Genomic DNA, 12,279 nt, shown 5'->3' with positions numbered 1-12,279 from the left:
TTATAGGATTGTACATATAGAAGTCACTAAGGCCAGTGCTGTGGCTGAGAGCTTTCCTCTTCCCAGTCCTGTAGCAAGACTGACATTTTTCTTTTTCTTATAAAGCATGATCGCTCTCCCTATGCCCTTTGGGGTGGGTAATAACACCCCAACCGAATAAGAGAAGTAAGTAAAAGTGAAGCAAACAGCCAGAGCGTGTTCAGCAGTCTGGTACATTCAGGGCAGAAGCACTCAGAATTCAGCTGAGGAGAATCATCACTGGTCTCTTATTCTTTTAATCTCTTGCCCTTGTTTCTATAAGCACTCACCTTTTTGCATATATGACTATGATGTATTTCTTGGAGATAAAGCACAAGAAACGGTGATTTGAAAGTAGAGTTTGCCTCTGTAACAGTATCTCAGTGCTAGAGATAGAACATGAGAAAGGATGGACCACTTAACTAAAAATGTTGGGTATGACCTGCTCTCACACACAAAATGTGGTGCCCTTATCATAGGGCAGCAGCTCCTCATCTCTTGCCAGCCACAGGAAAAAAGGCATATGAGTTCATGCCCCATCTCCAAGACCTAGCCTTGCTGAGTTGTTTACAGTACCCCTTACTCTTATGGCTCCCATAAGTCACTCAATCCTTGGAACTTCTTTCTGCCATTTACCAATTGCAAATAACACTATCGGCCTGACAGCTGGCAAGATTTAACATTTAACATTCTTAAGGACCTGAAACAAAGAGTGCAGGATAGTTGTTAACCATTAGGAACCACCTTGTATATTAAGGTGGTTTTAAATTTTACATTTTGTCATTGAAGTTCACTAACCACACATAAACAGCTGGACTTCTTGCTGCCAGAAACCCTTATGAAAAATTATGTCATTTATGTTATGGGAGAATTCTGAGGATGAATGAGGAGGGTGTTCTCAGCAGCAATGGGAAAGAATGTATGTGACTGACAGCTCGTATCTGCATAGTGCTAAATAGACAAGTTAACCCACACTGCCCTTCCTGCCCTTCCCCTCTATCTTGATAATAGGTAGCCCAAAGTTCCTCTTCCACTTCCTTTCAAACCCCAACATTCTGTGCCAACAGCTTTTCTACCAGTACTACATTCTCTTTCATATTTGGCCACTGACATTTGACATTGTTGACCACCCACTTGCAGATGCCACTCTACTAGATTTCTGGGGTCACACTCTACCATTGGCCTCTCTCCTACAGACAGCTCCTCCCCGGGTTTCTCACAAACTCAGCTGCCCACCTGTAAGACATTTCTTACTACAGCTGCCAGCATGCTGATGACTCCAAAGACATTAGCCTTCCCTATATTAGAGGCAGAGTGACAGGAGACCTGGAAGAAAGTCAGAATGGTAAGGAAGGCTTGGGACAGAAAGCCTGTGCCTGGAGCAAAGTTCTGGCTAGATCAGGATGAAGCTCATCGTAGAACATTCTACAATGTCTTCTTCTGCCATTCAAAAGGGTTGCCAGGAAGAGCTGGCTCATCATGACCTAAGACTTGTCAAGCTCATTATTTTTTATGGCTTTCTTACTTCAACTTACAAATTGTTAGTTGTTTTTTGTTTTTGTTTTAATTACATAACTTAATATCTATTCTCTGTACAAGAATTGTCACAGTCCACATCATTCTCTTTCCCCCTATCTCCATCTTCCCAGTCAGCCCCATGTGTTGTGTTACTGGGAAACTCTTTCAGTCTTTCTGTTGGAAGTGTGTCTTGTTCTGCTCTGGTAAATTGTCTTGATTTAGTGCAAGCTAATTTTATTTTTTACCACATTCTATTTTTCTTTGTATCTTAAAATTCTTTTGTGCCTTTCACTCTTTTAACTGGTTATCAGGGCATTTGTATCTATGTTTCTAAATGATTTGTGATTCTGGATCTTTGGTTTTTCCCTTCAAGGCATTTTCTGTTGGCTATTCTTGTCCAACATGATAACATTGTTCTCTTTTCCTACACATGCCCCAAACCTCCATTTTCATACTACTCTATATTTGAATTTTGTTAGTTCAGTATTCTGTGTTTTCATGACTGAAACTTCCAGAAAACTTTGACCACTTTTGCTTTTATGAACAATTATTATTGGTTTACCATACTGCTCTTAGATGTATTTTGTCTTTTTGGTTCATTTTCTATGTGTTTATTACTAACTTCACCCTAAACATTGCTCTGACTTTTTAAATCGCCTATTTAAGTTTTTGGACCACCCATGTTAGCCTATTTGTCATGTTTTCCTCAGGGGAAACCTTCTGATCTGACCAGTCTGGGCTGTTAGAAGTATTGGCATCCACAGTTCTCCTTCACACCTATCTAAAGGACTCACAGGTTTTCCCTTTAGTTGCAACTCCTACTTGCTGAATCATTTTCAAAACTTTGGTGTTTCTCAAACTCTCTGTCACTCTGTTCTTATAATTAGCAATGTACCCACTCATGTCTCCAGCATAGAAATAATTTTGCTTCAGAACTTTGAAAGCACTCCTCCATTGCCTCTGTATTTGCATTGTTAAGCCGAGCCTCTAGGAGCCATCTGACTCCCAGCCTTGTCTCTTCATTTTGAAAGGTGACTGTAGTCTTGCCTTGGTCCCAGTGCCCTGAAACTCATGTAAGTTGGGTCTGCACCACCTATGATGTGAGCCACATTTTGTCTGTAACTGCATGTGCTTCTGCTCTGATTAATTTTCATGATTTATCTCAAGATAATTTACTTTGCTCTATTTTTCTGTATTCTCTTCCTAGACATCCTGTTATACTGGGCTCCTGAGCAGTCTTCAAATTCTCCTAACTTCCTTTTTCCTTAAGATAATTTGCCATGCTCCATTTCTTAAGTGTAGTCTTTCTGGCAATCAATTATACTGGCTCCCATGCACTCTTGAATTTTCTTATCTCCTTTTGTCTTTTCACATCTATATCTTTTTGTACTATTTTCTGGGAAATCTCTTCAACTTTTGTCTTCAAAATCTTTTCAATTTGAGTTCCTGGTTTTCTTATTCAAGTTATAAAATCCCTTGTGTTTCAAGCTGTACTTTCTTTTAAAGAAAATCTTCATTTATTTTTGTCTTAGGTGCACATTTTTATGTGTGAGGGTGTCTGATCCCCTGGAATTGGAGTTAGAGACAGTTGTGAGCTATCATGTGGGTGCTGGGAATTAAACAGGGATCATCTGAAAGAGCAGACAGTGCTCTTAACTGCTGAGCAATCTCTCCAGCCTTCAAGTTATCGTTTTCTAAGTATAGTAGTTTATATTTTTGTTATCTTTTCTATATCTCTCAGAATATGGATGGTAGGATATATGAAAGTTTGGTTTTGTTTTGTTGTTGTTCAGCCTTTCTCATATGTGTCACTTTTCTGGTCTGATAATCCTTGGTTTTCTGGTTATGTTTGAAAATTGGGGCCTAAAAAGCTAATTAAGAGCTTTGAAGACATAGTTAAAACTTACCTATAGTTGTCTATGTCACTATGAGGTGACTTGACAGGGCCATTTCCTTTAGGTATGAAGTCTCTGATGCCCAGGGGACACCTCACAGTCTATCTGACTGCCACCTGCTGGAACATGGACAAGAAACTCAGCCCTCAGTCACTATATTTCCTCAGTTTTCAGAATCTGGACCTACCCTTCCCTGTGACCTTCTTCACCAATCTGAGTGAGACAGAAAGAGGAGATGAGGCGCCAGCTGCACTCCCTGAACATTCTGGGGTTTCTGCAAATGCAAAGGGGGTTCATTCTCAGCTCTCCTTACCTTGACTTTTGCTGAATCTGCTAACACTTATCTATTTGTCATCTAGCTTCCAACATTGGATTCTTTTAGTCTCTTCCCTGTTCTTTCAACCCTCATGAATTTACTGATTTTGAAAGGAACCTGCAGGATAAGCAAACCATCATTTCTCTCAGGTTCTGGTGGATCTCCTAGGGTTCTTCTGTGTCATTTCCTAAGCTAAGATTCACCTCCTCCTTCTGTAGCCACATGAAACAGCCTATCTGGAAGTTAAATACTGAGTTTCTGGGACTTTTCAGTCACTAAAGAGAAGTGTTGCCTCTCCAGTCACCAGATGCAGTAGTCCTAAAATTGATTTCTTGTTGCCTCAACAGGACTTCTGGTTGAGTAGATTTCTTATTGTGCTAAGAATGGAACCCAGGACCTTGAACATAAAATTCAAGAGATTGTACCCCTGAGCCACAGGAAATCCTTAGCCTCATAAGTTAGTAGTTTTTTTATGTTATTTTACGATCATATAATAATGGGTTTCACCGTAACATTTTATATACGAGTATAGTAAATTTTTTTATCATATTCACCCCAATTACCTTTTCTTGTTCTTCTGACAGTCTTGCTGACCTCCTTCCTCTTTATCTAGTCTCTCCTGTTTTCAGAAGTGTGTGTGCAAGTGTGTGTGTGTATGTGAATGGTTTTCATTCGGGCTGCTTATAGGAACATAGATAAGGATTTGTTTACAGGAAAATGGGTACCTTGCCAGTAGGTTTACCACAGGAGAAAATATTAATTGATTAGGTTTTAATAGAACTTTGTTTTGTTCATTAGAGTGGTTTGCCTACTCTTCTTGTTTCTGGTTTTATTTTTTTTTTTGTAATGCGTATTAAGAACTGACAATTTAGTTTTAAAATTGAATTATACAGGATCCCTGCCTAAGGAGCTGCCAATCTAAATTAGTGGCTAATAATTCTTGTTAATTAGCTGAATCTTCTACTCCCTGTCAAGACATGGTCATTTCTTTGACACTAAAGTTCTGCTTTAAGTTACAACCTCACTTGTTAGGACAAGTTAGCTATTACGGTTCATGTGTTAACACAAGTGTTTCTTGTATTATAACTAACTGATTCTGGCTCTTGACTGAAACTTTACTTAATGGCCTCGTGCAGATCTAGTGCAGGTGAGAAGGTGGTTTCTTTGAACTCTTTGTGCTATGACCCATTTCATGGTTTCCATTTGATTTTTTAGTATGACTGAATCAATTATGGAGGGCAAGACTATTTTAACTGTAGTCAGCAGTTTATAAGATAGAATCCCAGCAGACAGTAGTCAGACAGCCATGAAAAGTTTGTTGGGTTCTTGGACCCAAAAGTGCCAAAGTCACATTATCCCAAGTCTGCCTATAGACTTGCACTTGATAAGCTCCTAAAGTGAGGAGTAATTTTCCTTCAACCTTTGCCCTTTTGTCTAGTGTTACAAGCCTCAAGCCTCTGTGATAGCAAACCAACCACAGAGAAACAGTAGTCAATTCTTCAATGCTTGTTTGTAACAATCTGCCTAAAATAAGAATGAAATACTGGCCAGCAAGATGCAAAGATGCATCATGTTTAAAGGGTGCTTGCCTCCAATCCTGATGGCCGGAGTTTAATTCCCCCGAATCCACATGGTGGAAGCAGAAAACCAACCAACTCTCAAAACAGAAGTGTTCTCTCTCTCTCTCTTTCTCATGCACGCATACACACACATATACACACAAAGTAAATAAACAAATGTTAAAAAAATGCTTTCTTTCATGACTATAAAAGATGCCATGGCCAAATTCACTGAATCATAGGAACAGCTCTGACCTTGGCCTAAAGCCCAGCTGATGCCTGCTTTTACTGCCCTTGAAGAAAGGATGGGTTTTACATATTCAAATAATGGTTTGTAAGGAAAAAATGGTGAAGAGGAAGAAATGGAGTCAGGAGAAGTATATATATTAAGTCAGTTTGCTTGATATAGATGTAATGCTTAGCTACAATAGGGAGGAAATGTCATGAGTGTTGTTTCCTTTAACCCTTTGGCTCAACTGGAGATGCTTTCCTGGAGGTATCTGTGTGTTAGAACTGTGTCTCTTTGTACAGTATGAAATGTAGACCAAAAAAAAAATATAGTTAAAAGATGCCTAGTAAATAGAGCATGTTCTTTTATTTATTGAAAGTCTAACACATGAGAAGATTCTACTAAAATAATAAACTTTGGAGTTAGATTCTGATTTCCCCAAAATTATGACAACCAAATATCCTCTTTTGTAGTAGATATTAGTCAAAATGTGAGGTATACTCCAGAGAGGAGTGAGGGCTGTAAGTGCATTTCATTGTAAGGTCTCTATTCTGCCCCAAAAACCTGCACACTGGTCTTGATGTGAGTTTTCAGAACAAATTGCTTTGAAATTTCCTACTCTATGTTACTTGTCAATCTATCTGCCCAACATTAAGAAGTTAAGCCTAGCTGGGCAATGGTAGCACACACCTTTAATCCCAGCACTCGAGGGGCAGAGGCAGGCAGATCTCTGTGAGTTTGAGGCCAGCCTGGTCTACAAGAGCTCAGTTCCAGAACAGCTAGGGCTGTTACACAGAGAAATCCTGTCTCGAAAAAAAAAATCAAAAAAAAAAAAAAAAGAAGTTAAGCCTAATAAGTAGATTACCATGCTTCTGTTTGTTTGATTAAGAGAATTTATGGGAAGTGGCTGCTTATATAATTTATAAAGTTCAATATAGTATGCTATTATTCTCTGTGTCATGGAATGGTTTTTATATCTGCCTTGAGTTCCCTGGGAAATTCAACAAACCAGCAAGCTAAATATTCCTTTAATAGACAAATAGTTCCTCTCTGCTGTCAAGAGGTGATGACAAAATATTCACATCAATAATTAAAAAAGTTTGTGAGCCCAGTTTGTACTCATCCTGTCTTAAAATATAACCTTCTTTGGTATTTAATGTTCATTTTCAGAGGCATCTGTGACATAGCCAAGTAACCACTGAATGTTCTGTTTTTCCCTTTGGTCCTCTTATGAGTGATCTGGGGAGCACACAGAATTGTCCTGTGTTCATCTCAGCTGATAAAGCAAACTCATTCTAAGCATGAACACTGAAGTCAAGCTACTCAGATTTTTTTCATTTCTTTTCTTTCCTTGCCAAAAAATATGTAAAAATAACTTAAACTATATGGTGTATTCTTTTATTAGATATTAGATTATAGATATCCCAAAGTCAGCAGTAAATCAAAGATTTTTCTCTTCCTTTTTTTCTCTTTTCTGGGGTGGTTAAAACATTACCCTTGAATTTAAGATCTCCCAATTCAGGACCCTGCCTTCCAAATAGCAGGAATTACAGATGTGCACCACCAGGCCCAACTCTATTTGCTCCATTTATGAAAAATGAGAACATAAAGCAGGTAAGTAGAGCTTCCTATGAGAAGCTGCTCTTGGAGCCAAGGAGCTTATGTACCCTCACAGTGTACACCTGGAGGGTAATGATCTGTCCTTCCTGTTGTCAAACTCAAATGTTTAGTGTTGCAAGTTCCAGCCCAGGAACATCCCAGCTAGAGGACAAGAAATGAACAACTAGTTGTATACTTTGGAGAGGCTTCCTCATCTGTGGTGAAGTGATGAGGTCTCCTTCACATTCACATAATGCAGGAATAAACACTATGGCCAGCAAGGTATGAAACTTCTCAACAAATAGGGTGTACTTTATGTCTAAAGTCTCAGTTTTAAATTCATCTTGGTTTTTCTTTAAAAGGAAGAAGGGGGTGGTGAAACTTTCTTTCAAACAAATGCACAAATTTTTAAAAGCCACAATTTGCTATAATAACAAGGTTGAGGGTGGGCCTGCCCCTGCTGTTAATGTGCTTATGCCCTCCTGCAGGGAGAAGACAGGCTAGCCATCCTGAGCACCACAGTGTGGCCACATGTTACCAAGCAATTAAGAACTGATTGTTTGTCTTCTTTGCAGGTGGGAAGGAAAGAATGAAAATGAAGTGGGCAGATGTAAGGAGACCGGCCAAGTCCATGTGACTGTGGATTTGAAGTACTACCGACCAACCGAAGTGGTAAGGACTCCCTCACCACCCAGTGTGTGACCACACTTGGCCAGCTGGCTGGGAAAATGCCCTCATGGAATGCCTGCTTCCAACCTTCAAAGCTCTGTAACACGCCTCTCTGGCATACTCCATAGGGCACTTCCCAAATGAGAACAAGGAGAATTAAGTTTGAGATACCATTCTCACCACAAAAATCCATTGCTCTGTAAAGGAAAATAAGATTAAAACACACCCAAGAAAATAGTCGATTCCAGAAATGGAGATCATAGTTTGCACTATCTCATCTCATTGGTCTGGTCTGAGAAATGATCTCTGATACCCACAAGATGTCTACTTTAACAAACTCTAGATCTAAAGGGTTTCTAGGGACCAAGGCCATTTTTACCTGCCACCTGTCTTACTAGCCATGTGTGCACACTCACACAAATCACTAACATGCTTATGTATCTGATACAAAGTCATATGCACATGTCTGAAAGACCACCCCCACACCATAAATCTCTGCTCAAATACCATCCTATTCATGGATCCTTTCTAGTCAATATTTTACTACCACTAACATTTCTCTTTTGTCTCTGTAATTACCTGTACAATCTAGGATAGTGGTTTCTTTCCTAATGCTGAAACCCTTTAAGACAGTTCTTCATATTGTGTTGACCACCCCCAACCACAAAATTATTTTTATTGCTACTCCATAACTGCAATTTTGCTACTGTTATGAATCATAATGTAAATATTGGTATTTTTCAATGGTCTTAGACCACCCCAATGAAAGTATCATTTGACCTCCAAGGGGGTCACAACCCACTGCTTGAGAGACATTGCTTTAAGACCTGTTATAATCATTTGTTTTTATGTTTTCCTTCCTTTGCCAGATTCTAAATTCTTTGAGAATTGAGACTTTGGAGGGGAAAAGAGGACAAAAGTCTAGCAAGATAGTTGTTTATACTTACTGACCAGTAGTACTGAGCAGACAGGCAGATATACTTTTAAATAGAGAAGATCCCCTACTAGGAAATAATTTAGGGGACAGGAAAATGACCCAGTGGCTAAAGGTGCTTGCTGCCAAGGCTAATGACCTGAATTTGCTCCTCAGAACCCACATGATAGAAGGAAAGAAACAACTCCTGAAAGTTGTCCTCTGATTCCACAGGCATGTGTTGGACAATATGCACACACATATACACAATAATTGTTTAAAAAGGGAAGTAGATTGTTAGTGTCAATAGTATATACTGTTACTGTTAATACAAAACGTCTTTTGTTCTAAGTTTATGTGAATGTATAATGATATCACTGCTTTAATATATCCATATTTATTATGATAATAAAACCAAATGTGTCTAAAATGAATTTCTAAAGATGATGGAAAGCACTATTTTCAGAGAGAGAGGGTCAGGATGTGTATAGTGAGTGACTGTGGAATAGCACCTTTAGAACCCTTTTTCTCTGGGTTGTGTGTCATACAAATTTCAGAGACTGGGAAAAGCCAGTGAAGACAGTTTGAAAGTGAAGTGTATTGTCATTGGCCACTCTTTAAAATGTGTTGTTTTATGCTGGCCCCCCTCAAAAGAACTATGTTCGGTGTGTGCCTCTTACACACAGAAAGAAATCTGTACAAAGGAAGTGAACATTGGCTTAGGACAGGTAGTGCTGTGCAGTCCTGCATTGTCCCCCACAGGGCGTGGCCAGGCCTTGACACAGAGAATGATTGTTCTTAGCTAATGGTGAGTGGGTGTGCCTAGGAGAGGTTGTGCCTGTCCCTGGGGGAGAAAGATACTAGCCGTGCTCCTGCTGACAAAGCAAGGACCTCCTCTGCCAGTTGTTCCCCTGTCCTGAAGAGCTTCAAGGACATCATTTCTCTATAACACTTCACAAGTCATATATAGGGACAAATTTTTTTCTCACAAATAAAGATAATCACTTCAGAGTGGAAACGTCACCATACCAGCAGAAACAGTTCCCACAACAGCTTAAACATGGCTCTTTCTCTGACACCAAAATAATTTCAGAAACTAGGAAGTCATTAAGAACGGCTTGTCTGTCATTCTCATTTAGGCAAGGTGTGGGATTGATAAGGACCCAGAACAAAAGAATTTGTAGAACAGGAAGAGGACCCTCTGACTAACAAGACTGTTCTGGAATCCCCACCGACCCCCTTTCCTGCCCTGCTGCATCCCTTCCCTTCCCATTCTTTGTTCATTCAAATGCTATCATCATACCTGTTCTGCAACTCTCTTGACACCAGCATTGTTTGAACATAAGAGTGGTGTCTGATTTCATATGCGCGCTTGCTGCCCCCTTTCCTTTGGCTGACTCTCCCACAGATTCCCTTTACTATACTACAGAGTTATAGATCTTATTCTCTGTTTTATCTTTCTGAGCCTCTTGGCTGCGTTCTCTTCATTCACCGCACTTCACCCTCATAGTCAATTGGGCATGCTTTCCTTCCATAGTGAAACTAAACTTTTAACCCCATTCCTCAAAACAAGTTCTCTGAAACTTGGATCAACTTGAAGTGACAGGCTTTCTGTGGAGTTGCCTCCAGGGTGACAGTGTTCTTCCAGTTGAAAGGTGACTGCGTTATTAACAAGCTTTTTCCAAATGTGGAGCCTGTCAGCCATAAGAGTTCATTCCTTTGAGTCCTGAGAAGCACTATGTCCCTCGGAGGCTGGCAGCTGGAACAGGGGAGACACACGAAATGAACAGACTCTAAGAAGGGCAGGAAGAACACCAATTCTTCTTTCAAAACAGCCTCTCCTTCTCAATCTCAATCTGTCCTGCATGACCCGGAGACTCCTGTTAGGCTTCTTTGTACTTTTCACAAGTTAGCAAACTTGTGAAACTCTGTTTTCATCAGCTTTGGGTCATCTGTCACCAAAGATCTTCATCATGTACAGGTAATCAAAGCCAAACATAACATAGGCATGGGGATATAGCTCAGTGATAGATTCTCGTCTAGTGTTCACAAGACCCTAGGTTCAATTAATAGCACCCCCAAAATAATTAACATTTAATGCATTCATTCATTCAATTTTTTTAAAGTATAGACTGTATTGTCTTATAGAGAATTGGCTCTAGAATGAGCAAAACTAAATAGCATAAAAAAATTTAAAAACAAAACAAGAAGTAATAAGGACACACACACATACATCATCTATCAGAAAGAACAGTAATATCTTAAAGCAAGACTAACAGAAAATAGAGCATTATGTTGTTGTTTTTCTCAAAACAAAAAAAAAGTGGGGGGTGGTCTTAAGAAGGCCCTTTCCTTAGCCAGGCAATGGTGGCATAAATCTTTAGTCACAGCACTCTAACGGCAGAGGCAGGCCAATCTCTGTGAGTTCAAAACCACCCTGGTGTAAGTTTTAGGACAGTCAAACAAAACCTTAAACCTTGCTTCTGTATTAGCATGAAGGGTGTGGAAGGTTTTTCTTCTGGATCAAGGACTCCAGCTGTGATTCGAGCTGAGTGAAGTCACGTCTTTTGGTACTCTACCTCTGAGTCTTTACGACTCCTTTGGATACTGAGGAATTTTGCTACCACCGAAAGCTTGGGCTGGGAAATTAAGCTTTCCACTTCTCACTGCCTCTGAGTTCCAGAGAACTCGGTGATAGCAGTACAGGTGCCTGAGTTCTGTGATACTTGGGACCAATGCCTTGGGCTGGATGATCACTTTTCTGCCTGTACAAACCCCATTTTCCATACCCAGACATGTAAAACAAAAGAAACTAAAATTTACATGAAATTTCCTTACATGCATTTAGTGACACACAGATTTATTACACAGTGCACTCATTTCTGGTTTTATTATTTTATTTTGTGTATGGGTGTTTTGTCTGAGTATATGTCTGTGTACGACATGATGCCCATGAGGTCAGAAGACAAAGAAGAGTCTCCTGGAACAGGAATGAGCTGCCATGTGGGTGCTAGGAGTCAAACCCAGATCCTCTGGAAGAACAGCAAGTACAGCCCCAGTGTGTTTATTTCCGAGAGAAAGCAATCTTCCAAACGTGGGCCTCTGACCAGAAGACTCGGCATTTTGCACCTGTCAGCTACTAGATGTATATATAATCTTAGGCAAGTTACTTAATTTCTCAGTGTTTCTCTTTCTTCATTATTAAAAATGGGATTAATTGTAAAATTTCTTTGAAAGAATTATTTGAGGATGAAAGGAGTCAATTATAGTATTTGAAAAGATAAATATCTAATATGCTGGCTGTATTCGTTTCTTATTTACTCATTCCTTACATATTTACTCCATACCACTAGCCTCTGATAATGGAATAATAAGCAGACTGATTTGCCCTCAATAAATGTGGTAGATATGCAAATGTCATCCATCAGTCTGAAAAAAATAGACTGTCACAATCAAAAACCTGTACAGATCAATCATAGGAATATAGAAAGGGTCATCCAGGCTTCAGTTACTGTGTATGTGTGTGTGTGTGTGTGTGTGTGTGTGTGTGTGTGTGTGTATGA

General features: G+C 39.6%; 1 protein-coding gene across 1 annotated transcript in view; it reads left to right on the top strand.

The window, feature by feature from the left end:
• Gmds (GDP-mannose 4,6-dehydratase) overlaps positions 1 to 12,279 on the top strand; it is a 537,005-nt gene that overhangs the window by 421,569 nt on the left and 103,157 nt on the right. Inside the window, exon 9 of the mRNA XM_005355009.3 lies at positions 7,710 to 7,806. Coding sequence (XP_005355066.1) covers positions 7,710 to 7,806 — 97 coding nt within the window. The remainder of the gene's footprint in view (positions 1 to 7,709; positions 7,807 to 12,279) is intronic.

Source organism: Microtus ochrogaster, chromosome 16 (genome assembly GCF_000317375.1).
Source record: "Microtus ochrogaster isolate Prairie Vole_2 chromosome 16, MicOch1.0, whole genome shotgun sequence".
Lineage (NCBI taxonomy): Eukaryota > Metazoa > Chordata > Mammalia > Rodentia > Cricetidae > Microtus > Microtus ochrogaster.
This window is presented reverse-complemented; position numbering and strand designations above follow the sequence as displayed.